This window comes from Amblyomma mixtum, chromosome 2 (genome assembly GCF_055824585.1).
Source record: "Amblyomma mixtum isolate Tamu chromosome 2, ASM5582458v1, whole genome shotgun sequence".
Classification (NCBI taxonomy): Eukaryota; Metazoa; Arthropoda; class Arachnida; order Ixodida; family Ixodidae; genus Amblyomma; species Amblyomma mixtum.
In genome coordinates this window covers 57262840-57289145 of record NC_143013.1, presented here as the reverse complement: position 1 = coordinate 57289145, position 26306 = coordinate 57262840, and the positions used below count along the sequence as shown (strand labels likewise).

At 49.0% G+C, this 26306-nt stretch overlaps 2 protein-coding genes across 4 annotated transcripts in view; both read left to right on the top strand.

Annotated features, from left to right (window-relative positions):
• The first annotated feature begins 8269 nt into the window (after positions 1-8269).
• On the top strand, positions 8270-17152 carry LOC149359419 (endothelin-converting enzyme 1-like). Its single transcript, XM_089567674.1, has 4 exons — positions 8270-8491; positions 9673-10370; positions 11554-12835; positions 17045-17152. The coding sequence occupies exons 1-4, from the start codon at positions 8270-8272 to the stop codon at positions 17150-17152; spliced, it is 2310 nt and encodes a 769-aa protein (XP_089423800.1).
• A 5520-nt stretch (positions 17153-22672) lies between these two features.
• The window catches only part of LOC149359417 (multidrug resistance protein mrp-7-like), a 73129-nt gene continuing 69495 nt past the window's right edge, over positions 22673-26306 (top strand). For all 3 annotated transcript variants that reach the window (XR_016288777.1, XM_089571623.1, XM_089571622.1), the window contains exon 1: positions 22673-22824. The gene's annotated coding sequence lies outside the window, so the exon portion shown is untranslated. The remainder of the gene's footprint in view (positions 22825-26306) is intronic.

The window sequence follows — 26306 nt, the reverse complement described above, 5'->3', positions numbered from 1 at the left end:
TATCTTTCACAATATTGTTACGTGGCAGGAGGCGTTCACGCCACGCAGAACACTGGTGCACTCACGCTGAACAGAACACAAGCACAGGGCACACCGGATGCCAAAACACAGGCCACCGTCCAGGATTCGGAGCCCGAGCACGCGCCAAGCGCCCTCTCACTTCGTCGGCCTCATCTTCTCTGAATCGACCCGTAGCATGACCCCCGGGCGCAAAAGCACCGTCGCGGTGCTGCTTAGCGAGTGTCAGAAGAAGGTAGGTGGTAGGGCTTTAGGCGCGACACGTGCACAATATCGGAGGGTGGAGTACGGGAAGTGCACTCGGGGAAGGCAGGCTCAATCTCGTATGTGACGGTTGTGACTTGGCGCAGCACACGATATGGGCCCACATATCGAGAAAGAAGCTTTTCCGAGAGCCCTACACGGCGAGAAGGCACCCAGAGCAATACAAGGGACCCAGGCAAGAAGGCACTGTCCAGGTGGCGGCGGTTATAGTGCTGTTGCTGAGAAGCTTGGGAGGCTTGCAAGCGGGAACGGGCGACTTGGCGAGCATGGTCGGCATGGGAAATGGCTTCACGGGCGTATTCAGAATGTGGGGGAGGAGATGTTCGATACAATGTGTCAAGCGGCAGTTGAGGCTCGCGGCCGTACAGGAGGTAAAACGGAGAGTAGCCGGCAGTGTCGTGGCGGGATGAATTATATGCAAATGTAACGTATGGGAGTGCGACGTCCCAGTCTCGGTGATCAGAGGAGACGTACATGGCGAGCATGTCGGTAAGCGTGCGATTGAGTCGCTCAGTGAGGCCATTAGTTTGGGGGTGGTAAGCAATCGTCAACTTGTGCTTAGTTGAGCACGCGCGAAGAATGTCGTTTACCACTGCTGAAAGGAAGGTGCGGCCTCGGTCGGTGAGCAGTTGGTGGGGTGCTCCATGATGAAGAATGACATCCTGAAGAAGAAAGTCGGCGACATCAGCGGCAGTACTCGTGGGGAGCGCACGTGTTATCGCGTACCGGGTGGCATAGTCTGTGGCTACTGCAACCCATCTGTTCCCAGAAGTGCACTCAGGAAAGGGGACGAGAAGATCCAAGCCGACACGGTAGAACGGCTCCGGAGGGATGTCAATGGGCTGAAGAAAGCCAGCGGGAGCAGATGCAGGGCGCTTGCGACGCTGACACTCATCGCAAGAACCAATGTAACGGCGCACTGAGCGGTAGAGGCCAGGCCAGAAGAACCGACGACGGATGCGGTCGTACGTGCGAGTAACGCCTAGATGGCCAGCAGTCGGGAGGTCATGGAGTTCGTGGAGGACGACTGTTCGTAAGTGCTTCGGGACGACGAGGAGAAGGTCAGGACCAGTTGGTTGAAGATTCCGGCGGTATAAAATACCATCAACGAGAGCAAAGCGGTTCAGTGAAGGGTTGGTGTGGGCGGACGTTAGGCGATCGATGATGGAGAGAAGCTCCGCATCCCGACGCTGTTCTTCGCCGATAGTTGTAAACGGCGATAGAGAGAACAGGTCAATAGCGCTTGCGCTCGTCGCAGTATTAGTGTGGGCGACAGGGTAACGAGAGAGGCAGTCGGCATCTTTGTGCAACCGTCCGGACTTGTAGATCACAACGTAGTCATATTCTTGGAGTCGTAGCGCCCAACGACCGAGGCGACCGATAGGATCCTTCAGAGAAGAGAGCCAGCACAGTGCGTGATGATCTGTAACAACTGTGAATGGCCTGCCATATAGGTAGGGTCGAAATTTGCCAACAGCCCAGACGAGGGCCAAGCACTCTCTTTCGGTAATGGAGTAGTTCTTCTCGGAAGGGGATAGGAGGCGGCTAGCATAGGCAATTACGCGATGTGTGCCGGATTGACGCTGGGAAAGGATTGCCCCGATTCCATGGCCACTAGCATCAGTACGGACTTCCGTAGGAGCTGACACATCAAAGTGTGCCAAGACCGGTGCAGTGGTAAGCTTCCTTATAAGGTGGGCAAAGGCGCGGTCTTGAGAGGACCCCCAGGAAAAACTGACATCCTTTTTAAGAAGATCGGTGAGCGGCTGAGCAATGTCGGCAAAATCTTGAATAAATCTACGAAAGTAAGAACAAAGACCCAAAAAACTTCGAACGTCGTTGCTCGTACGGGGTACTGGGAAGTCCTTTACTGCTCGGATCTTGTCTGGATCGGGACGAACCCCTGTAGCATCGACGACATGGCCTAGTATAGTGAGCTGACGACGCGCGAAACGGCATTTTGAAGAGTTGAGCTGCAGCCCGGCATGACGGAAGAGGGAAAGAACTTGTGAGAGGTGGTCCATGTGGGATGAAAACGAGGGAGAAAACACAATTACATCGTCTAAATAGCAGAGGCAAGTGGACCACTTAAAACCTTGCAGCAAGGAGTCCATCATGCGCTCGAAAGTGGCTGGGGCGTTACATAAGCCGAAAGGCATAACCTTAAACTGATATAATCCATCAGGAGTAACAAAAGCAGTCTTCTCCCGATCCTGGTCATCCACAGCAATTTGCCAATAGCCAGAGCGTAGGTCTATGGAGGAGAAGAATTTGGCTCCGTAGAGGCAGTCTAAGGCATCGTCGATTCGAGGAAGCGGATAGACATCTTTTTTAGTGATCTTATTCAGGTGACGGTAATCCACACAGAAGCGCCACGAGCCATCTTTCTTCTTGACCAAGACGACGGGCGAAGCCCAAGGACTGTGAGAGGGCTCAATGATGTTCTTCTCCAGCATTTTTGCCACTTCCGCCTGGATTACCTGTCGTTCTGCATGGGAGACCCGGTATGGTCGGCGGCGGATCGGAGGAGCGTCGCCGGTGTCGATGCGGTGCGTAACGGTAAGAGCTTGGCCAAGGGCGCTGTTATGGAGGTCGAAGATGCCGGAATAGGACTCGAGAAGCGCACGCAACTGACAAGATTGAGCAGGGAGCAAATCGGAGGGCATCATTGCCGTGATCGCGGCAGTCGAAGTAGGAGCGTGAAGAGGATCTGCAGGAGCTGATGCATGGGCAGGGTCCAATGGGGCAACTGGGCAGGAGCCAATAGGGGAGAACGTTGCCACGCATATGCCAGGTGGAAGGACTTGGACTGAATAGCTGAAATTAATTAACGGTAGTGACACGCTGTTTCCCCTGATTGTAGCGACAGTATGGGGCAGTGCAACGTTGCGGTGCAGCAAGACATCTGAAATAGGGGCGACTAAGTAGTCACCATCGGCCACTGATGAGGTAGGACGTAGGGTAACGAATAAGGCGGCTAGTGAGGGCAGAGAAACTTGGTCGGGCGAATACAGTCGGGGGGAATGCAAGGGTTCAGGATCGATGGTTGGGAGATCGAGGTGTAGGACGCCTTGCGAGCAGTCGATCAGGGCGGAGTGTTCTGACAGGAAATCGAGGCCGAGGATGAGGTCATGAGCACAAGGGTTCAAAACAGTGAACTGCACCGGAAGGTCATGGCCAGCAACACTAACGCGTGCAGTGCAGAGTCCGTCAACACTAACTGTTCCACCGTCCGCGACACGCACTCGAGACCGAGCCGGCGTGAGAACTTTACGTAAACGACGACGAAGTTGTGCACTCATGACAGAGATATGCGCACCAGTGTCGATAAGCGCACGAACGGGGACACCATCAACACAAACGTCTAGTTGGTTCAAGTGGGAGGTCTGTAGAGGATTTGCGGGCCTGGTCTTGGATGCAGCGTCACCTCCGGGAGCTGCATCAGCTAGTTTTCCAAGTCAGAGCGGTCGTATGAGGCTGCCGAGGATCGAAGGGGCTGCGGGGATCGGAAACGCCGGCCTCGGGGAGATGGAGAGCGGGAAGAACGACGTGGTCGGGAGCTGGCGAGATCATTGGCCGAATCTGATTGGTCATGAGGTGGTCGGGGCGGAAAACGGGGGGGGGGGGGGCATATCTGAACGGTTGGCATAGGAAAGCTCGGTGCGAGGAGTCGGAAACCATCTATTGCGGCAGTGCCGGGAAATGTGGCCGACACAGGAACCATTGAAACATATTGGGCGATCATCAGGCGTCCGCCACTCTGCTGGATTACGGTAGCGACGAAAGTACGGAGCCCTTGGACGGAAAACATTCCTGGTTGGTGGTCGGACGCTAGAGTTCCCGATGGAACAGATAGCATGTGAGAGGTCCAAATTTGCGAGTTCCTCTCGCACGACGGCTTGAATGAGGGAGACATCGGGCAAGGGGTGACTGGGGGTGGTAGATTGAGGGGCCGCAGGTGCACAGGCCTCCATTTCGCGGCGAACGATCCGGGTGACTGCGTCGGTGATGTTGAGAGGCGAAGTGGGAGGTGGGCTAGGTGGTGGCTGCTGCAAAACACACGTAGATGTGGCGGCCGTATGGGGAAGTCGTTCAAACTGTGGAAATATGCGCCGGCTCTTGACTTGCTCGAAGAGACGGCACTCCTTAATAACGGCATCCACGGTATCACATCCTTTGCACAGAAGCAAATGGAAAGCGTCGTCCGCGATCCCCTTCAGGATGTGGCCCACCTTTTTGTGTTCCGACATGGAGGTGTCAACCTGGTGGCATAAGGCAAGGACGTCTTGTATGTACGTGACGTAACCTTCACTGGAGGACTGAGCACGCGACTCAAGGTGTTTTTGGGTTGCGAGCTTCGAAGCATCCGGAGGTCCGAACAGAGCGCGAAGCTTTTCCTTGAAGATGTCCCAACTCGTTAGCTCGTCCTCGTTGGTGTCGTACCATTGCCTTGCTGTGCCAGATAAATAGAAAATTACGTTTGCCAGCATGACGGTGGGGTCCCACCTGTTATGGGTGCTGACACGTTCGTACATGGAGATCCATCTCTCGACGTTTTCAGTTGTGGCACCGGAAAAGATGTCGGGGTCACGGGGATGAGCCATGACCATGAATGTAGTGGCAGTGGCACTTGGCGAGTCGCCGGGCTTCGTCATTGTAGCGGTCCCGGTGTAGCGACCGCTGCGAAGCTCCGTGTTGGGATAGTCCAGAACGAGAGAAAGGGGAAAGTCCTCACCTCCACCAAGATGTTACGTGGCAGGAGGCGTTCACGCCACGCAGAACACTGGTGCACTCATGCTGAACAGAACACAAGCACAGGGCACACCGGATGCCAAAACACAGGCCACCGTCCAGGATTCGGAGCCCGAGCACGCGCCAAGCGCCCTCTCACTTCGTCGGCCTCATCTTCTCTGAGTCAACCCGTAGCAATATGTTTCATTTTTTATAAGATGTCATACTATGGAGGGGAAACGCAAAAGGCGCTCCTGTTCTGTGCGATGTTAGTGCACGTTAAAGATCCCCAGGTTGTCGAAATTATTCCGAAGACCTCCACTACGGCACCTCTTTCTTCCTTTCTTCTCTAAGTGCCTCCTTTATCTGTTCCCTTACGCAAAAGGCGCCCATTTGCTGTGCGATGTCAGTGCACGTCAAGGAGAAGGATAAACTTAATTTTCGTTGACAAAAGTAGCAGGTGTCGTGGGGGTATAGCCCCATCAAGTGGCTATGAGCCCAAGGCGCTCGACGACTTCTAGGGCTCTTGTCACAGCCCGGATCTGTGTGTCCGACTTGTAACTGAGCAATGCGGCCTCCCACTGGTCTGGATTCGAGAGCTCCAAGCCTCGAGGACGGGTGTCCCGAAGGCAAGCGCAGAGTATGTGGGATATAATGGCATGTTGGCCACATAGTTGACAGGAAGGGGTGTAGACCCCAGCGTATATGCGGGCATATATCGCGGGGTTGGGAAGGTGTTCGTTTGGAGTTGCCTCCACGCAACTTTTTGGGGTTTGGGGAGAGCACTATGTGCGGGGGGATATAGAAGTGTACCTAAGCGGGATTGCATGGTGATGTGATGAAATGTAACCATACGATGTGTCGCCATCCGCAGAACGGGTGACGCAACAACCCGTTAATATCCCCAGGTGGTCGAAATTTTTCCGGAGCCCTCCACTATGGCACCTCTTTCTTCCTTTCTTCTCTCACTCCCTCATTTATCCCTTCCCTTAAAGTGCGGTTCAGGTGTCCACCGAAATGTGAGACAGTTGCGCCATTTTCTTTCCCCAAAAAACAATTTTCAGTTTTTCAAGATGTCAAAGATGCACTCTTGTAAGATGTCACCTGCACAAAATGCAGAGGATAGAACGATTGGTCGCAGGTTCTAGGGGCCCCGATGCATAATAGCCGAAAATGGGTAGAGGCTGCTTCGCACTAATCAGAATAGCCTAGCAGACGATGCTCACTCCGGCAGCAGGAATTGTGGACATGCTTTATTTCGAAAGCAATACTACGCTCACGAACGGCCTTTCGCGTAGCGGCGGCCGGTAGCCCCGTTTGACCTTTAGAATGACCTCTGACGTCATACCAGGGTGAGAGATGGGCTACCAAGTCGAGTCGTCGCGCAGCGGCAGCCGGTAGGCACGCGTGACATTTAGAATAGCGAGGACGCGGTTGTAACCATCACAAACCCTTCCCTCAAACCGATTGCCACCCTTCACATATCCCCCGCTGCCACTTCGGAGGAGGCTGAAGAGGCCGCCATTGCCCTGGCCATCACACACACGGAGGCCCGATTTATACTATCTGATTCTAAAACTGCCATACTAAATTTTGCTCGCGGGAGAGTTCACGTTCCTGCATTTCGCATACTGAACTCCCTCGCCGCACACCCGCCCCGCCACGTGGAGCTTATATGGGTGCCTGCCCACTCCGGGAATCCCGGGAAAAAGGCCGCCAACGCTTTAGCCCGAGGTTCTCTCAACCGGGCACCGGCGGCCTCCGATCTGTGGTTTTCGCGGGAGCGCATGCACTCATTCAGTGAAATGACGCAGGCCTGCAAAGCCTTGCGTCGACTACCCCTCCCTCGACAATTACCATCAGACACTTTGGAGGCGACTACAAACACGCACTTTACCCTCCCCTTTTATACGCTCGCGCTATCACCAAGTCCACACAAACCCCTCCTGTACCCTCTGCCACCACCCCAAAGCCACTCTAGACCATATCCTTTTCCTCTGCCCGGCGGATCCTCCCCCGCGGGGCCTGGAGCACCTTACCACTTGGGAGGCATGGGAGACCCTACTGCGCTCCGAGGACCCGGCCAAGCAAGCCATCGCCGTAGGCTGGGCTGCCAGCGTCATGAGCCTCCGGGACATGAACGTTTGAGTGCAGTGGGGCCGTGCGGGGGCCCAAGGACCTACGTGTCTCAAACTCTCCAGTTTCAAATAGTTTTCACCACCACCACCTCTGACGTCATGCCATGCCTAGTGACGTCATAGCGTGACGTCATACCAGGGTGAGAGATGGGCTACCAAGTCGACTCGTCGCGCAGCGGCGGCCGGTAGCCACGCGTGACCTTTAAACGCGGCGCGCCGCGTTCCTTCCGTTAGAGGCGCTGCGCTCGCTTTCGCAACCTACCAGGCTTAACCAAAGCTAAGCCCCGCCAATTTTTTTTTTGTTGTCATTTTCTAAGAGACATGGCACATACCCACGAAGGGAGATTTGCCAGGGTTCCGTGAGGAGCGCCAAGAGAAGGGTGTAAACTGGTTTCAAGCTAATGAAAGTGCTTATTGTAATAAATTAAAGACTAAAGGGACAAAAATAATCTAGGAGATAAGATCGTAGAATTAAAAAAACAACAAAAATACTGAGAAGTGTTTTTATATTTATAAAACTTTGAATGCAGTTAGCAAGAGAATTTGCCAATAGCTGTAATGTAATTATGGAAGCAATGAAAAATCTGACTGAACGCAAAATCTCTGACGCTCGCACAAAATGAAGGAAGAAGCCGGAGCGACAAAGTGAGTCGCAAGTTTGTAATGGGGATTTCTACATTTGTCCTTCTCTGAAGCGCCAACCTCCGGCATGATGATGATGATGATGTCCTCAATTTTAATGGCACATGCCCACGGCGGGGTATTGGCCAGAGTGCGTCATGTCCCTGGCATGCTTTCTCCTCTCCTTCTTCTAGCACAGTAGCGACGGACCATCGATGTTCTCGCGATGTTATTAAATATCCAGAAGGCTGTATTGAAACCTAAAAACTCTCTTTAGGCACGCATAGGCTCTTAGGGCAGCAAAATAGTTCCTGCTGGTTAGTGCTCTAAACCGCTAAGCTTACCTCTACTAACGTTTAAAAGTGTATTATTACTACAAGAGCAAAACTATCACACCTTTACAACATTTGGTGCGCAGTCCTCGGTCTTGCTGCCAACTATCACCTTGGTGTTGCCGGAGTAATCGAAGCAAAAGAAGGCGAACCAGAGCAATAGGCATGGCTGATAGCCCGGAACCCAAGATGAGCATTGAAAATGCTTCGCCAGCGCTTCGCTTCGATGATGACCACACTCCGTGGTGTCCACCTGATGTGAACGACGGCGTGCCATCACCAGGGTCTTGTGATTCGCCAAGCCGGTTAGAAGGGGCGGAAACTGCCGTCTGGCTGACTGGTAGTCCTGTCGCGCTCACCGCATTGTCTTCGCTGCCACGGGATGTCGTGAGTGGCATTATCTTTTTATTGATGAACGTAGAAAATAGGTCACCGACATTTTTGCTCTGGAGCTAAGTAGCGCCTCTGCTGGCCCTTGAGGAGGAAAATTATGGAAATTGCTTTAGGCTTTGGCTGTGAGGATCCCCATACACTGCTCTGTCTGTAATGTTGTAGGAGGCTATGAACATAATTTTGTGGACTACTTTTGAAACAAAATGTTGAAAAGATGAAAACCCTGTTGTTTAATGAATGCATTCGGAATTGCGCTTTCATTAGGATCACTAACATATCCTCCATTGTGAAAGATGACAATTCCAGCAGCAAAATGGGCCGACATGTTCCGCCTTTTGTAGATAACGGTGGTTAGAAGCCCGCGCTTCGACATTCTTCGTGATGCGATGCTTCCTGTTCACTGCTTCTTGGGTGCTCTCACGCTGCTCCAGTAATATTCCTGTGAGGCGGAGCTACCGGCGGCCTCATAGGCCTCATAGCTACAAATGGCCTCATAATAGATTGGGCTTCGAAAATGGCGTGATTGTCGGCTGAGCTCCGAAGTTTTACGTATTTTTTGATACAGTTAAATGGTAGTGTTCCACAACTCTCATCAGCAGTGACCTATGCCGTTACACCCTCCGACACACCACGTAATGGCACTTAGAATACAGCAAAAATGCCGAGCTGGGAGCTATGAGTGCACCATGCTACACAAGCAAGACTTAACCACTGCTAGTGTAAGGAAGACGACGGGCATACGCGCGAGCCGCATTGCCATCGCCTAGTGCACACTCCTGGTTCGACTGGCTGACCTTGGACTGCTGGCAAATTCAATATCCCCTCCATTTACTTCTTTGTTTGTACCACAGTAGTTTGTACCACCGCCCCTAAAATTAACGCCACTGTTCCTGACCGTGAGACTGATGCATGTGGCTGGAAATACTGCTGTCTTTTAAAATAGGGGGAACACTCTAAACTTTCTTCATTTGAACCTAATACAATGCTTGCCCTAATCATGTTTCTGTCACCAGCACTTTGACCTAAAAAAGGCAAAGTGCACTGAGTGAGTCAGTGCTTTTCGTGTTTTGAAAGTGGTCAGTGCCTGTCATCTTTGTACTCGCTGTATCTGGCGCGAAAGAGTAACCGCCGGGAACTTGACTTGTCTCTCTGTGGTGTCCGCAAACGATTCGCAGGAGGTGAATGCTAGCGGTGCCAGAGCCATCTCGCGTAACACCAGAGAGCGAAGAAGACTCGCCACTCTATCCCTCCTCGCTGTGGGCCTGGTGGCCGTCTTCGCACTCGTCGCCTTTCTCTTGCCATCACCTGGACACGGTAAACTGGCGAGTGGATGGTGCGAATCCAGCGACTGCCGCCGGCATGCCTTGCTGCTTACGAACGGCCTCAACCGTAGCATCGACCCGTGCCAAGACTTCGAAGCGTACGTCTGTTCAACCTGGAAACCAGACACCCGACTTCCCTCTGTTCACAGCACAGCATTAGACGATCTCAGCATAGCTTGGATGGACGGGCTGGAAAGGCTGCTCGAGAAAGGCGTCGCACAGATTCCGGCGGCGAGGAAGCCCTTGGCGTTGCTCAGAGCATGCACCCGTAACAACCGAGCAAGCGAGGCGGACAAAGTGCAGTTCATGGAGTTCCTCAAAGGACTGAAGCTGTCCTGGCCGGAGCCACCAGCGAGCACCGTTACTGCGCCGAGTGTACTCGTCAGTTTGGCCGTGCACTTGGACATATCTCTGTGGCTCCGCATTCGATCGGTGCAGCATCCGTACGTTGCTGGAGCCAGCCGCATCGTGCTCCTACCCGGCCGCAGTAGCGACATACGGTTGTTCGCCGCGAACCATGCCCACGTCATGGCGAGCGGGAGCTACGCAAGGTACTTGGCTCTGAACTGAGCTAATAATTTCCGGCAGTGAAAGCCTGAGAAACGCACTTAACGAAAAAAAAACATTCGACGTGTCAGCTGCAGAAAAAAATATGTTGTACTAAAAGAACTAAACTATCAATTGTTTTAGGAAACGAAGTTTTTTATGAAACGAGTTGCATATTTCGTTCAAAAGTTTTTGGCTTCAAGAAACTGTTGCTTCGTCATGGAAACCTCAAAGAACCCCCACATCAGCAATTTTTTTGCACATAATACTTTGTTGAGACTCCATTCACAGAGTCGCCAATTTTCTTCAGAAGAATCAGCGGCGAATGCTTTCCGGCTGTGGGGCTTTTCGCGTGGAATGAAAGAAAACTAAAAAGTAGCGATTCCATGGCAGAACCTAGAACGATCGTACGAGTCTCCCACTAATATATGTAATAAAAACAAAAGCTGCCTCTCTTCAGAAGTTTGGGCAAAAGCGACGACGTAAGCTATACCTTGGCTCCTAGCTCCCTATGAGCACATGCCCCAATGTCCAGATGAGCCTGCCCCACATGGCCTTTAATAAATCACCAGAGAGGCCGAGAGCGTCCGCTTGCCTGGCTACAGAAATAGGATTTTGTTGGTCTCGTTGTGAACATGGGTTTAGGTGGCGATATTCTTCTAAAACGCCTAGAACTATTTCGCATTACTGGCTACACCAGCGCGAAAACTACAGCTTGTTCGGTCACTTTCAGCATCAGGCAGAGTGATACACATTGGTAGTACAGTTAACTGTTGCCAGAATATTTGGAAGGCCAATTCTACTAGTAGGTTATAGCAACCTCTACTCAACTCAATATTGTTAATTACGGAACAAACATTTAGTCGTATATTACATTTTTTTAGTTTTCAAGAAAGGGCATTCACTCGAAATTAATTTCGTCAGGCGGCTCAAATTTTCTCAATAATGCAGGTTTCATTTGCTCACGGCTGCGTTGTTATAGACAAGTCGCTATGTAGTAGAAATAGGTTTCATAAGCCATAGATAGCACTGCGGTATAGAACCTGCGTAGTGGCAATTTATATTTTGGCAGTAAAACTTTCACTGCATTGAAATTCAACATTAGTAGCATTTGCTAATCTGTGCTTAACGCTCCTTACTACTCCCTGACCTCTCCTATTCGAAGTGCAGACTGACTAATGCACGCAGGTACTGGAGCCTCGTGTACACATTCCTTCTTGGACGCCAACCGGGCTCTCAATTCGAAGCAATCATCAAGAGGAGCGCTGAAGTGCAGGGTGATTCTGTAGCCTTGCTTCTTGAAGCGGCCAGGGTTAAACAACATTCAGCCGTGCTTCTCTACCGCCCTTCAGAAGTTGATGAGCACGTGACTGGCCTGGGGTTTCGCCATTGGCTTGCAGCTCTCCGGGAACACCTGGACCAGCCGCTGTTGCTTGGAGACGACATCCTCGTTGCGCACAGCTGGGTGATGCGTGCCGTCCACGAATTTCTGACTAGCTATGGCGACGCAGAAGCCCTGTTGCATCTGTCGTGGCAGTTTGTACAGATGTACACCCTCATGTTCGACAAAGCTCTCCTTGAAGACGTCTTCGGCGACGGCAAACAGCGCGCAGAGTATCACCTAACCATGCTGTGTGCGAAGGAGGTGGAGGCCGTATACAGCCCCCTTATAGCCTCGCTCTACGCACAAGACCGGCTGACACCATTGGGTCGGGCGCAGGCGAGCTCAATTCTTCAGACATTGAAGCAGGAGGTTGTGGACAGTGTGAGCGGTGTTTCTTGGCTGGACTCAGATGCAAGAGACCTGTTTGTCCAGAAGCTCGAATCCGTCAAGGTGCGTCTTTGGCCGCCGAGCTTGTTTGATAAAGCCCCTGCGGTGGAAGAACTTTATGGGCCTTGTCCGCAAAAAGATGATAGTTTTGTCGTCTTCTGGATCAAAGCACGGGAGTGTGTGCGTGCGATTTTTATGAGGCAACATCGATATTTCGCCGAAAGCTTACTTCCCAGCTGGACACCGCGGCTCACTGACTACGAATCCTCTCTCGACACTTTTGACATCGCTATGGCGGCATTGACGGCTCCCCTTTACTACAACCGTGGAACACTCGGCATGGTATATGGTGGACTCGGCTTCCTGTTGGCAGTGGCACTGATGGGTGTATTTCGAGAGCCGCCGCAGTATATGCATCCAAACGGAAGTCTGTCCAAGTCGGGATCATGGATATCTGAGCAGTCTATGGAAGCCCTGAAGCAAAAGCAGCACTGCTCTGATCAAACCCAGCCAGCTAAGTCGTTCCGTGGCATCGAGGTCGGGGCTATGGAGGTCGCTTACTATGCATTCCTTGACCGTGTGCTCAAGAGCTATCAGTCAAACCTAACGAGCGAGCTGACCGACGAGAAAGTCTTCTTCATGACCCTCTGTCGGAGCTTCTGCGTTAAAAAACAAGTTGGAAGAATATCGTGGCTCATGGTAGGCTGTAATGAACTTGTGGCAAATTCGCGAGGGTTTTCGGACGCTTTCGGTTGCAGTGAACACTCGGCTATGAAAGCGAAGGATAAGTGCGCGTTTTTTGGAAATGCTCATTGACGCATTTGGACTTAACAGTTGGCTAGCTAGCTATATTATTTCTACACGTATGCATAATATTTGCTTTGGAACAAAACTTTTGACATGCCCAGCGCATTTGGCGCACTAAGGCTGCATTATAAAAGGCGCAGGTCAACTGCGAAGTATTCGGTCTCATTTCAGGCTCCTTTTTTATATTAGAGAAGAACGCAGAGTACAACTCACAATTTATGGGGAATTTTATACGAACCGCGTGTCGTTCCCCGGGCCTCAACATATTTTGTGGATTCAGATACAATAGGACTAAATATATCGAATATTTCTTGCGAGCGGAATGTATTTTGACAACTATGGGCTAATGCAGCGGGGAATTAAGGGCGTAATTTATTCTGCCCTCTCTTGAACTAAGTTCCTAGATGCGGTACAGGTTACCTTTGAACATAGTGCCACGTTACGCAGAACTGGCATGCCTTGAACCCCCGTTATTTTCAGTAGGAAGACGTGGAATATTCGTTTCCATTTCGTCAACACTACGGTTTTCGTAGAGTCTACTTATCAATGTTTGAAGTTTGTATTATTAAAAAAAAGTTTGATTGGTATATATCGCGTGCACTAGTAATAAATGCTGCTGTAATTACCATACTTCCCGGTTAGAACATGCAAATGCCAGTCACGTTATTAAGGGAGTGCATCCGTAAGTTAGGAATTTGTTTTCGTGCAGGTCATAGCTTCACGATAAATACAGTTATTAAACAACACATTTTTAATAGATGCCTACTATAACTGATGCGTCATCGCTCCATCACCGATGGTAGCTATGTTTGAACGTGCGCAAAGTTATGTAAGTTGCGTCTCCAGGCAACACTGTCAGCACGTAGATAGCGTGAGCGGGCGTGCTGAAACTAACGCCGATAAAAAAGACTTGAAAGGCCGACTATGAGGGCGGAGGTAAAACGAACCAACGGTTGATCTTATGATGGAAAAAGAATAGAGAAGCAGAAGCCTATCTGTTCATGGTGAGCGTGCCTAGACAAATACTGCACCAAAAAATGGGTGTAGCTTAGCTCAGCTAACCCTGGTTATGCAAGCGAAAGCTACCTAGAGACTGGATAGGCAGCGCGCCCTCCCTGCCGCCCTGGCGGGTGGCAGTTGAATTAATGGTTCATCGCGAGAGGTTGCTCACCCAATGAACGCTGCGGCCTATTGCAGCAGTGCCGCGTGTCTGCCACAACGTTGTCAGCGCTAATGCGTGCAGGCCACATCTCTCCCTCTCATCACCCCCCGTACCTGAAAGCGCGATTGAGGCGTCCACTGACCCAGGGAGTCAGTTATGCGCACTTCCTTTCCTCAGAATCATCGGAGTCTAGAACGTCAATGACAATGCCAACGCCAAATAACACAATGAACGCCGACTTCCTATGGCTTAAGTGTCGCCTTTCTGCCACAACGTTGTCAATGCCAGCGCATGTAGAGCGCATCTGTCACTATCGCCACGTAGTTCAAGCGCGAGTGAGGTGTCTATGGTCTCAGGGGACCAGTTATGCGCCTTTCCTTCCTAAGCTCCCGCTCTTCATCGGCTTCGGCTGGCCGTTTAGTGTGTTTACGCTCGCTATCGATTGCTAAATCCCTCACACGGTTAGAAATGTCGCCCGGATGATCATTCTCGGCCCGACGTTATTTCACCGGTTACGGTTGGCGTTGCCTACACCAAACAATACTTTCACAAGATAGGAATAGAAATTAATCCAAACTGCGTACAGAGCCACACTCCAGAGACTATTGGGCACCTTCTTTGCGAGTGCCCGAACTTCACTGATAAGAGGCGAACATTGGAAGCGACCATGAGACAACTATAGACTGTCGCCCTTTCTCTGAAGAAACTCTTCTAGGCGCCAAGGCGAAACGTGCTGATTGGTGGTGTGTGACGTAGGCTGTGCTCAAGTTATTATGTGAAACAGGCCTGGATACCCGTCTGTGACCGCTTGCGCACTACCTACGGTTTACGCAGTTTACACAGTTTACATTTGTGTTTTCATATGGAGCCCCAACTCCAGTATGTGTTAATGACATGTGTCGGTGTGTCTGCTCACCGCGATGAGAGTGCCAGCCAGTGTGTGTTTGTGTGGACATCACCCATGAAACTCATTGTATTATGCCATCGTCAGCCTTCATTCACTCTTTCCCCTTCCTCCCCTTCCCTTTCCCCAGTGGAGAGTAGCAGGCCAGGGCCATATGTTTCCACTGGCCGACCTTTCCCCTTTGCCTCCCATTAAAATTCCTTTATCTCTCTGTAAATCGGCTCCTCTCCCACTACTCCTGTCCTGTTTGCGTACACTCTTCCGTTGGACCACCTTCCATGCCCATTCTGCGGTGATCGGTCTGCCACTTACACGTGCTGCTGCAAAGTCAGACTGTTCCAGCCACGCGTCTCATCTCACCCGTTCCCACCTCGACCGTCCGCGAAGTTAGCCTGGCCCACAGCCCCAGTGGTGAGCAGTGACTAGAGGATCGTGTGGAGAAGGCAGCGCAGACCAGCGCCGAGACCTACAGGACAACAGATTTTAGGGCCTCCACCTCAGCGGCGTTCACGAACTGTCGGGAACAGAGGTCTGCACGACATATGCAAAAATTTATCTAAGAGCATAGCTGCCATGATTGCGAACGATGACATTAATTCATTTCCACACAGTAAAAAGCATGTGAATCAGACTTTCACCTTCGCCACTTTAATTGGTGTCAAGCCACGCGCTGATAACACAGCTACCGGCTTCAGTTCCCGCTCACGCGTCCTGGAGACTTTCGTCTGTGATATTACCTCACGAAGAACCTTCTCTGGGTGTCGAGGTTATCACTGACAAAAGTATGAAGTATGAGCGTTCAACCAATATGCATTTAACAAATCTCTTCCCACGGCCATAAAATAATGTTTTCTTAACGAAAGCGTTGCAAATGAGAATAATCCTTCAAGATTTATGCACCTACTGTCTGAACACTTCAGCCGACAAATGCTACTATCCTTCGCACTCCTTTCCCAGCAGTCCGATTTGCTTTTATTACTGCGTTACTTCTTTTTGTAATTCTACATATTGTTACGTGACGGCTAGCCGAAGAATGAGGCGCGCGATGGACGATGAACAAGAGATGATTTAATGGCCGCTGGCCTAGCGCGAGCGCTCCGTCCCGCGCCGCTCTCAGCTTCGTCCTCTTCGTCACACTACTCGGGGTCACTGAGCGACAGTACCTAACGTTGACAAAGAGGCGCGCGAAATGGTGATGGGTTTGAGAGGAGGGTTGAACAGTAAGAAGAAAGTGGTGAAGTGTTGGCCGTGACGGTGAGAGAGATGAGTGAATGAGTCCCGGTCCACGAAGCTTCCGGGCCGCAGGTTGCCAGGAGCCGACGGCCAAGGCTCCAGGACGCGCCAAATGGTCTGGCCAGGGAAACGATGTCTTCACGTGTGGGCAGCGTCTCGGGTCGGCCGGGTCATAGGTTCTGGTCGCATTAGCGTCGTCATTTCCTCGTGTCTTCTGGTCGGGGCGGGGGGCAGGGCTATGGTGAGCGGCGAGGTTGGTTCGGGTCTGAAATGTGGGGGCAAGGCCGGGCGAAGGAGGCCTATAGCGGAGAGGGGCGCATTGCGGCTTTAGCGGAGGTATCTCCAATTAGACGGGATGGAAATTGCTCGCGTTTTCCTTTCCCTTTGTGAAACGTGAGCCAAGCCCCTTGTTACTGGACAGCGTTTATAAACAAGGTAAGTTTTCACTAACACAACTTTGTGATTGCTCATGAAATTCACTATACAAGGTCTCAAAGTAGAAAAGTGAGAAACGCTATCAAAGAAAATAGATTGTTTACCATGGCTAAGCACGGAATATTGCGCAGAGCACTAGTTACGGTGGGCACTTAAGGTCCTTACGTGCCAAAGGTATTTGACCCAAATGCCTTCATCATAAAGGTATTTGGCCTAACGGACTTCCTAAAGGCTTTTTACCCAGAAGGCATTAAACATGAAGGTCTTCGACCTGAAGACATATGACCTTAAAACCTTTAAACAAAGGTCACTGACCTAAAGGCATTTACTTTGAAAGCCTTCATCCAGGTGTGTGCCCTTCACCCAGGTACAACACACCTGGCAGGTTGGCCGCAACCCGGTGGTCTGGTGGGCCGCGTGCCACAAAGCAGTCTTCATGGACGTACGTATGCCCGAAATCGGAAAATGCGCCTAGCATTGCTACCGAACTAAAAAATTCGCGTCATTGACACCAGGGGCGTTTACCTTTGGGTCATGAACGTGAAGGTTCTGAGAACAAGTGCTCACTTCTGGAGGAATGAGTTGAATATACCCGGCAGCATGCTGCCAGTTTGTTCTCTATAGGCTCTGCGTAGAAATGGCCAGACACTTTAGCGTTGACACATGAAACTCCCGGTCCTGTCGGTTCATACTGTATAGGATACATAATTTCCGGTATGATTAAGCAGCTGCGGCAACCCACAGTCACGCATGAGTAATACTGTGAACGACCTTCAGGTGCTCCCAGGCCGTGCTACGCTTGCGGAGTCTGCGGTGCGAAGAGGACGCTGTAGTATTCTAAAAAAAATTCAGGGGGCACTTTGGCTCTCTAAAGTGCTGCAAGGCGAAAGCGTTTCCTGGCGCACTGTTTGGCATTTACTGCGGGACTGTTTGTGCTGTACTAGTGCTTTATTTGACTACACACTTTGACTTCACATTACAACTACACACTTTGAGTGCCGAATTTGACTGCTTCTTTATCACGACTCTCTCTCTGCTTCGATGAGTTCGGTTGAATCCGTGGCTCTTTTCGCAGTAATGAGGTATGTGATGTGGTCACCCACGGGCGCCTTACGCCCCTTGTCGGAGCGGGCGACAACTATTTTATTAGTTGTCGTCTGCTCCAAAAGGGGGCGTCAGGCATCCGTGGGTGACCTCATTACTTCGAATCCGCGCACTTCGACGTCATAACCATTTCGACCAACGGAAAAGCGTGACATCTCTGCTGACAACCTTCTGTCGACAACTATGAGGCATTAAAGGCTTTCGCCTGAATATTTTAATTCTTCCCGTTTACAGACGTTACTTCGACTATGTAATCCGAATCGCGCTTTGCCAGCACGAGCACATTCGGTGCCGCTGTTGTGACCATACATAGCCGAGAATGAGGCTTCGCACCGCGCTTACCCAGTTTGACGAGGGGCGATGCCGGAACGTATATTCTGCGCCACCGGACATTCCCTTCACAATGCCGACGAAGGCGTATGCTGCACTTCGCCAGAATAACTGCCCGGCGTCATCGCCATCATCGCCTTTTCGCCATCACTGCAACCAAACCTAAACTCTCGTTTCTAGAACGTGTCTTTTGAACTTACCCTCTGGTTAGGCAACGCTGTGTATAGCAAGTGTTAAAAGAGGTTTGAACTCACAAAAAGGTAGCTGAAAACGTGCTAGTTACCGCGCTGTGCCTTGAGCGCTGTGAGCTAGCATTTTCCGGAAAACGAAGGGCCCTAAATACACTTTATGACACACCACTTGAGTCTCCTGCTGTGTTCAATGGCATATTTAGCCTACAGTGTATTACGTTACAGTATATGTTGTTTTTGTTTCTGCTCTGTCTTTCAGAGAAAAAAAGAAAACAGCATACTGAAATCTATTCTTAAATCGGTAATGCATGGTAAGGCACGTGATGAAGATTGTAGTGTTCTTGAACTTATACATGTGCCTGACTTCTCACACTGATTTTTTGAAACAGTAGCTTTAAAATACTTCTGGACAAACGATTTTTGCACTCCATACGTCGCTATGCGAGGTTTTCAAACTCACAATCGCTTTCTATAGGGCAAGGATAGGGCAAGTGTCTTAGAAAGCATTATGTTCCTTTTGTTCTTAACCATTGTTTTGTTCTTAACTACGAAGTTTCTGAATAAGCTGTTTGTATAGCTTTCCTTTTTAGCCGTATGGCTGCGCTTGGGTGGATGCCAGTGAGTAATTACTCCCTTATTACAATAGTGATTCCTTCATCGCTAAGCAGGCTGTACCTGAAGAAGCAGATCGAGAGGCCGGAGAACGCAGCTATTTATTTATTTTATTTATTTATACATGCCGCAGCGCAACGGAGCAGGAGTGGGTTCGACTATACATGTATGCAGACATACAGTGCGGTGTTCAACATTGGAATGTGTTGAAAATAAAAGTAAACAAAATACAAACTGCATTTACTAATCTATTAACCTATTAATCTGTGATTGTGTATATGGATTCTAAACTACCGAAGCATAATCTAAAACTGGGCGTATTAGTGATTTATACATTAATAGCTTTATGTCTACTGGGGAGTTAGTTAATGTTTGCCGCAGAAAGCCTTTTAAAATTATTTGTTACAGATGTGATAAATGTGATTAGTTCATGACAAGTTATGCGCGAAAATGATTCCAAGATATTTTAACGCGCACACACTGCTTAAGGTACGGCCATTGAATGAGTAACCAAAAATCGACGAAGATTCATTAGAGAAGGACATTGGGACAGATTTATCGAAGTTAATGTTGATCTGCCATAAACTGCACCAAGTACAAAACCTAGCAAAGGACTCTTGTAGGCTAGAATGATCATTAGAGCAATTAATCACCTCTTAGAAAACGCAGCCATCAGCGTAAAGACGGATGCTAGAAGAAATGTCGTTAGGTAAATCTCTTATGTATATTAGAAAATGTAATGGCCCGAGGACAGAGTCCTGAGGAACCTCTGGTGTGACATTAACTGGAGCAGAGTCAGTAGATCTGTAAGAAACGAACTGGGTGCGATGTAATAGGAAGCTAGAAATACAGTTAACTATGTGAAGGTTATTTAGCATAGCATTAAGTTTAGCAAGAAGTTTATTTCCGCAAGAAGTTTAGTTCACAGCATGTTTAGTGCGGTCACAGTAGTTGCGGTCACGGAAGATGCAGCAAAAAAGCGGGCACCAAATTACTTGACATTCGTATGCCCATTGAAAATTCCCGACAAAATCCCGATAGTATTCCGGACCGAACTGATGCTTGCCTAATTCAAGGCAGATTAAAGATCACTACTATAACTTGCGCTTCAGCTAGTTCACTGCACTAATAGCCAGGAAGATATTCTGCATATCTTTACGCCCAATTTGTTTATTTTCCCAATAACTGTACAGTCAGAACACAATTTTACTCAGTAATGAAAACGAGAAAAACCTTGGTTGACTGGCTTTATTCGAAGTAGGGCCCCCCCCCCCCCCCCCTCACCCCGGCCATAAAAGAAAAGTTCAGAACTGTCAGCCGCATGGGCCGTAATAAATTCTTGCCATGAGGGCGTACGACATTCAGGACGTCATTTGATGCAAAGCAAAGGTATATTTGCCGCGATGATGCGGCAAAGCACACTAACAGTTCCTTCAACTGTATGCTTTCAATAGTTAACCTAGGCTGACCAAAGTATCCCTGCAGCCAACGAGGGTATCGCATTTGATTCATATAACGGACTCAGGGCTCTTATAATTTTCACGGTATTTCACATCATAAAGGCTAGCGGTTAAGAATGTACCGCTTCGTTACTCGAGAATGAAACTCACGCGCTGTTAGGGTGTTAACGTTGCGCACTCAGCAGTGCCTTTTTTTTGCGAATTTAAGCGGAGTTTTCATGAAAACCGATTGGTAGAATCATATCTTAAAGGAGTGCTCATTTGCCTTTCTCACAATGCTTCCACTGGGCGGATGCAGGCATCAATGGTCGCGCAAACATGGAGGTACAGGGGCGATGGAAAGAAACGCGAACAGAGCGGAGCCTATAGGCGCTCCGCTTTTGCATTTTTGTTCTTCGAGCTTTTCCTTCAGTGGTAGCAAAAAGACGCTAGAGTCGTCCGTGATGTATTCTGACTCTTTTTTACCCCCCAGGTAAAAGTGCGTTCAAAAGAAATTCGAACACCGCAGCGCGTAGGCTCCGCGCTGTTCGCGTTTGCTTCCATCGCGATAGTATGTGTCTCTCAGGAAAATGGCTGCCGCATTTAATTGCTTCCGCGAACTCGATATTTGTGGAATTTTTCCTCGACAGGTTCTATCGTGGAAACAAAGCGAGAGGCAGCGATCACTGCCTAGCCATGTGGTCTACAGCGCTGGCAGATGTTTAACAGGTGGCATGTTTTATCTGTGTGTATAGGGTTATATGTACATATGCGCATGTGTGCGGATGTGCATGTATACGTACGTACGTGCTATTGGGGACAAAAATCATTCAGGACCCAGGAATGTAATCGCGGTTGATGGCTCTGTTATTAGCGGGTGGCTCTAGGCACCACTTGTGAAGGTGAAGGCCGCACTCACGAGCTCCAATCTGTGGGGTCGAATGTAGAAAAACAAGGTGATCACGGGCGGACCTGTCGCGGGGACACCTATTCGCGTATCCTGGAGATTTTGCCTACGATTGTACGTGCAGCAGCCATCAATTGCAGCTGACTGTTCCAACTGGCAGATGCATAGAAAGTGAAGTTTAATTAGAAGAGAAATGGAGAGGTTGGCCGATGGTGACGCGTTCCTGGCCTGTTACACCAAACAGGGGATAGGGGAAGCGAAGGAAAGGGCGAGGAGGAGTTCGATTCTAGGATTATAATGTCACAATACAATGAATTGCAAGGGGTGATAAGGACGACAGAGGTGTCCGCGCACACACTGACTGGCACGCGATATTGCGTAGATTCGGTGCGTAGCACACGCAGTCTATGTCTAATTGGAAAGGGTTTTGAAATAGGTGCCTGGCTCATGAGTAACCGGACAATGGAAAAGCATTTTTGTTCGGAGCGTTACAACGCGCTTTCTGCTGCGTTACGTATGAGTATCACGCAAGCCTCCTTGTAGCCGATGTTCTTGCTAACCCAACGGCACACGCTGGCCAGGGCCGCGGCCAGGGTTGCCAGGGAACGAACACATTGAGCAACGTTTTTTTTTTCTTGTTTCTTTCATGCAATCGCGTTAGAAGCCCCACGGGGCCAAAATGCGTCGTCTGTCATAAAATTCGCTCATTTGATAGAGGGAAGTTACGTCACCAGATCGGAGCGTTCTCATTGGCTGGAGGGAGTGATGTCATCAGACGAGAGTATTCCCATAGGCTTAAGAGAAGTGACGTCACAAGGCCCGAAGTGGTGTCACTTCTGGTAAAGGCATCAACACATACTAATACTATCGCATTTCTAAAACAATGAAATTAGGTGCCCCTCTGAATTTTTTCATACTCCGTATAGCTCCGGTGAACTTCCTGGCTTAATTAGCGAAGTGACGTCACGAGGCCCGAAGTGGCGTCACTTCAGGTAAAGGCATCAACACATACTAATACTATCGCAATGCTAACACATAATGAAATTAGGTGTCCCTCTGAATTTTTTTCATACTCCGTATAGCTCCAGTGAACTTCCTGGCTTAATTAGCGCAGGCTCGCATTCGCCCTGCTCTTATTCACATTGTTTTCAAGGCTTCGTTAAGCAAGACCACTTTCACACAACTGCGGCACGCCAGTTCGAACACAAGCCCACGCTCGCTGGTGTGAAAGCGGACGACAGAGGAAAATACGCACACTTGCCAGTATGTGCGCCCACTAACGCACAAACTCTCGGAAAATCAGCACATCACCTGCACACACTCGCACGCACCTGTTGCCGCCCAGGCTGCGACGCAATAGCTGAGCACCGACGCGACCCCGCTGGGATCCGCATTTCGATTTAGAAGAGATACGCGCTCGCAGGCATGGCGGAAACTCTGCTTGCGCATGGGACTGGCGTGCTGTGGAAAGATTAGCTTGTGAGCTTACGGTGCTTACACAGCCCCGTTGAGGCGGAGGTGTTACACCTCGTCGGAACAGCTGAACTTCGCACCGCAGTTCACAGTAAGTGTCCCAGGAGAGAAGTGTGCTGTTTTTGCAGTTTTAATTGCTGCGCTCTGAATCTGCAATTCAATAAGATCTTTCTTTCGCTTTTTTTACGAATTGATCGCAAATGACTTTGCCATGCGCGCTATTTATCTGCATTGCCTCTTCTCACTTGTTGCGTTTGAGAAGGCAACGATGTAGGTGGTCACGGAGCCTGGCTTCAGACGATCATAATGCACGCTCTGGTATAGCTCTGTTCCATTTGTTCTTCATTGTTTTCGCATTGGTATCGTATCAGGTTGTTTTGTCTTCGAACGCGTTTTGTTTTCGCTTTTGTATTATGCCAATTGCTTTCTTTAATTTAGTATGTAGCAGCCTTTGATTGCAGTTTCTATCATGCTGGTTAAGCTATTTTTATTCTGGCCGTTGTACAATTATTTTCTGCTTAAAATTTCTCCTACAGTTTCCTCTCTCTATCTTTTTGCGCCTTGCACTTCGCGCTACATTTTTATTTATTCATTTCACAATAATATTGTCTCTACACTTATGAATTCCATTTTGGGTCCCTCAAAGCATTATGATGAATAAAAAAGAAGAGCAGAAAATTTTAGTGCCCTTTTTGTTTTTCGTGCCAATGATATGCGACTTCTGGAGGGCCAGTGAGAGACGAATTCAGCGCATGTTGTCCTTAGTCAGCAGACCAAAATTTCTATTGCTAACCAGCGTCTGTTCCTGTCGTTTTCATGGAGCTCCATTTATGTCCTCCTTTGTTCTTTGACTGTTTCTGTTAATACTGCACTCTGTTCATGAGTGTCCCATCATGAGTACGCTCTAGTTACGAGTGTAAAGCAGACTTGATTTAATCAGTCGACTGGTGCGTCCCTTTCCTTGAGATTCGTTGCCCAGTGAAGAACGGGAAAATCTAGGGAATCTTTAAACTGGAACCGTGATGCAGACCATAGTTTTATTTTGTTAAAGAACGGTCACAAACCGTAAGGCTTCAAAACTTGAAAGTTTCATTTTTAAAGCTCTGTAGTTTCGCAAGTCCAACAGCATCAAACTATCCACTGCACTTGCTAGTATATTCAAAGTGAATGAAGTTGAATTTAGCAGCTTTACCGTTTGTTAACTTTTGAACACGTGCGTCGTAGTTCTCATCATCAGCTTAACTATCACTTAGTGGAGGACAGACGTCTCTCCTGTATCCCTCCAAATTAATCCTGTCATGTGCCAGCTGCGGTTAGTTATTTCCGCAAACCTGCTATTCTCGTCCGCCAGCCTGACGCTCTGCGATTTCATGCAGCGCTAGCTTCCTCTTGGAAATCTTTTCCGTTGTCCCAAGGGACCATATTGCTTATTTTCCAGTCGCATTACCCGCCTCGTCCATGTTCATTTCTATGCGTGAACTTTTCATGAGTTTGTGCGTGAATTTCCGCTCACTTACTTCAGCTTGAAAATCTTTTTTCGAAGAAATAAAGACGCAAAGCAGAATCAAATTTAAGATTACTTCATCTGCATGAAACGCCTAGCAGGTGTAATTTAAGTAATTTTAGCATCCGTACTCACCGCGGAGATTTAGTTGTATAAACAAAATCGATGAATTGTTCCCGCTACTAGCAGGTCAGGCTATGGAACCGAACGAGCATCGAAGAGTTTTGCGTAATATGAAGATGAAAAGTAAAAAAAAAAAATTGTAGAGTTTCAAAGTCCACGGCATTCGATATTTTTTAATCAAATATTCGGGACGTAAATCAAGTTTCGACCTCATAGCCACTAGATTTTTCCATTTGGGTACATGAAGTGCTTACACGCAGTGTTCTTTTTTTTTACAATGTTATTTATCGCCTCTATGATGTCATTAACCCGCGTTTGTTCCCTCACCCACTCCGCCCTCTTCCTATCTCTTAACGTTACACCTATCATTTTCCTTTCCATAGCTCGCTGCGTTGTTCTTAACTTAAGCTGAACCCTCTTTGTTAGCCTCCACGTTTCTGCCCCATAGGTGAGTACCGGTAAGATACAGCTGTTGTATACTTTTCTCTTCAGGGATATTGGTAAGCTACCATTCATGATCTGAGAGAACCTACCATATGCGCTCCACCCCATTCTTATTCTTCTAGTTATTTCCCTCTCATGATCCGGATCTGCGGTCACTACCTGCCCTAAGTAGACATATTCTCTTACTACCTCCAGCACCTCGCTACCAATTGCGAACTGCTGTTCCCTTGCTAGGCTGTTGAACATTACTTTGGTTTTCTGCATGTTAATTCTTAGCCCCACCGTTCTGCTCTGCCTGTCTAACTGATTGAACATGCTTTGTGGTTCTTGTCCTGAGTGGCTTAGCAAGGCAATGTCATCAGCGAATCGCAAATTACTCAGGTATTCTCTATTAACTCTTATCCCCAACTGTTCCCATTCCAGTCCCCGGAATACCTCCTGTAAGCAGGCAGTGAAGAGCATTGGCGAGATCATGTCTCCTTGCCTGACACCTTTGCGTATTGGAATTTTATTGCTGAGTTTATGGAGAACTATAGTAGCTGTGCAATCGTTATAAATATCTTTCAATATTTTCACAAGACACTCTTCTACACCCTGATTCCGCAATGCCTGCATGACAGCTGAGGTTTCCACTGAATCAAATGCTTTCTCGTAATCAATGAAGGCTATATATAGGGGTTGGTTATATTCTGCGCATTTCTATATCACCTGATTGATAGTGTGAATGTGGTCTATTGTCGAGTATCCTTTACGAAAACCTGCCTGATCATTTGGTTGACTAAAGTCCAAGGTTGTCCTGACTCTATTAGCGATTACCTTAGTAAATACCTTGTAGCCAACGGCCAATAAGCTGATTGGTCTGTAATTCTTCAAGTCCTTGACGTCTCCTTTCTTAAGAATTAAGAGAATGTTAGCGTTCTTCCAAGCTTCTGGTACTCAATCAAGAGGAAGAAATGGGCTTGGGCAGGGCATGTAATGCGAAGGCAAGATAACCGCTGGCCCTTAAGGGTAACGGAGTGGATTCCAAGAGAAAGCAAACGTAGTAGGGGACGGCAGAAAGTTAGGTGGGCGGATGAGATTAAGAAGTTTGCGGGGATACAGTGGCGGCAACTGACAAAGGACAGGGTTAATTGGAGAGACATGGGAGAGGCCTTTGCCCTGCAGTGGGTGTAGTCAGGCTGATGATGATGATTTATCGCCTCAGGACATAAAGGGAGTTGTGCAGGCAAAAAGAATAAAGAAAAAGGGAGGAGAGGGGTTAAATGAATAAAAAAGGTGGCTGCCGCGTGAAACCATTCTCTTCATGTGGCAGTGGTTTCTATCAACAGAATTTTATGTCTTAGATTTCTCGGCTTTTGAATAAGAACGGAAGAAGAACGCGCTGGCTAAGCATTTTGTTAACTCATTTTGTTAACTCCAGGAAAGACAAGAGTTCCGGACTATTTGCTTTTCATAAAGATGGGGAGAGAAAGCGGGCCGTGGCGTCGCCTAAGCCAATTAAA

Bases quoted from the DNA above. Each gene is read 5' to 3' on its own strand.
- LOC149359419 (XM_089567674.1), top strand. From the start codon at position 8,270: ATGGCTGATAGCCCGGAACCCAAGATGAGCATTGAAAATGCTTCGCCA. The intron at 10,371-11,553 runs GTACTTGGCTCT...TAATGCACGCAG, and splicing joins GCGAGCGGGAGCTACGCAAG to GTACTGGAGCCTCGTGTACA. The intron at 12,836-17,044 runs GTAGGCTGTAAT...CCCTTCACCCAG, and splicing joins GAAGAATATCGTGGCTCATG to GTACAACACACCTGGCAGGT.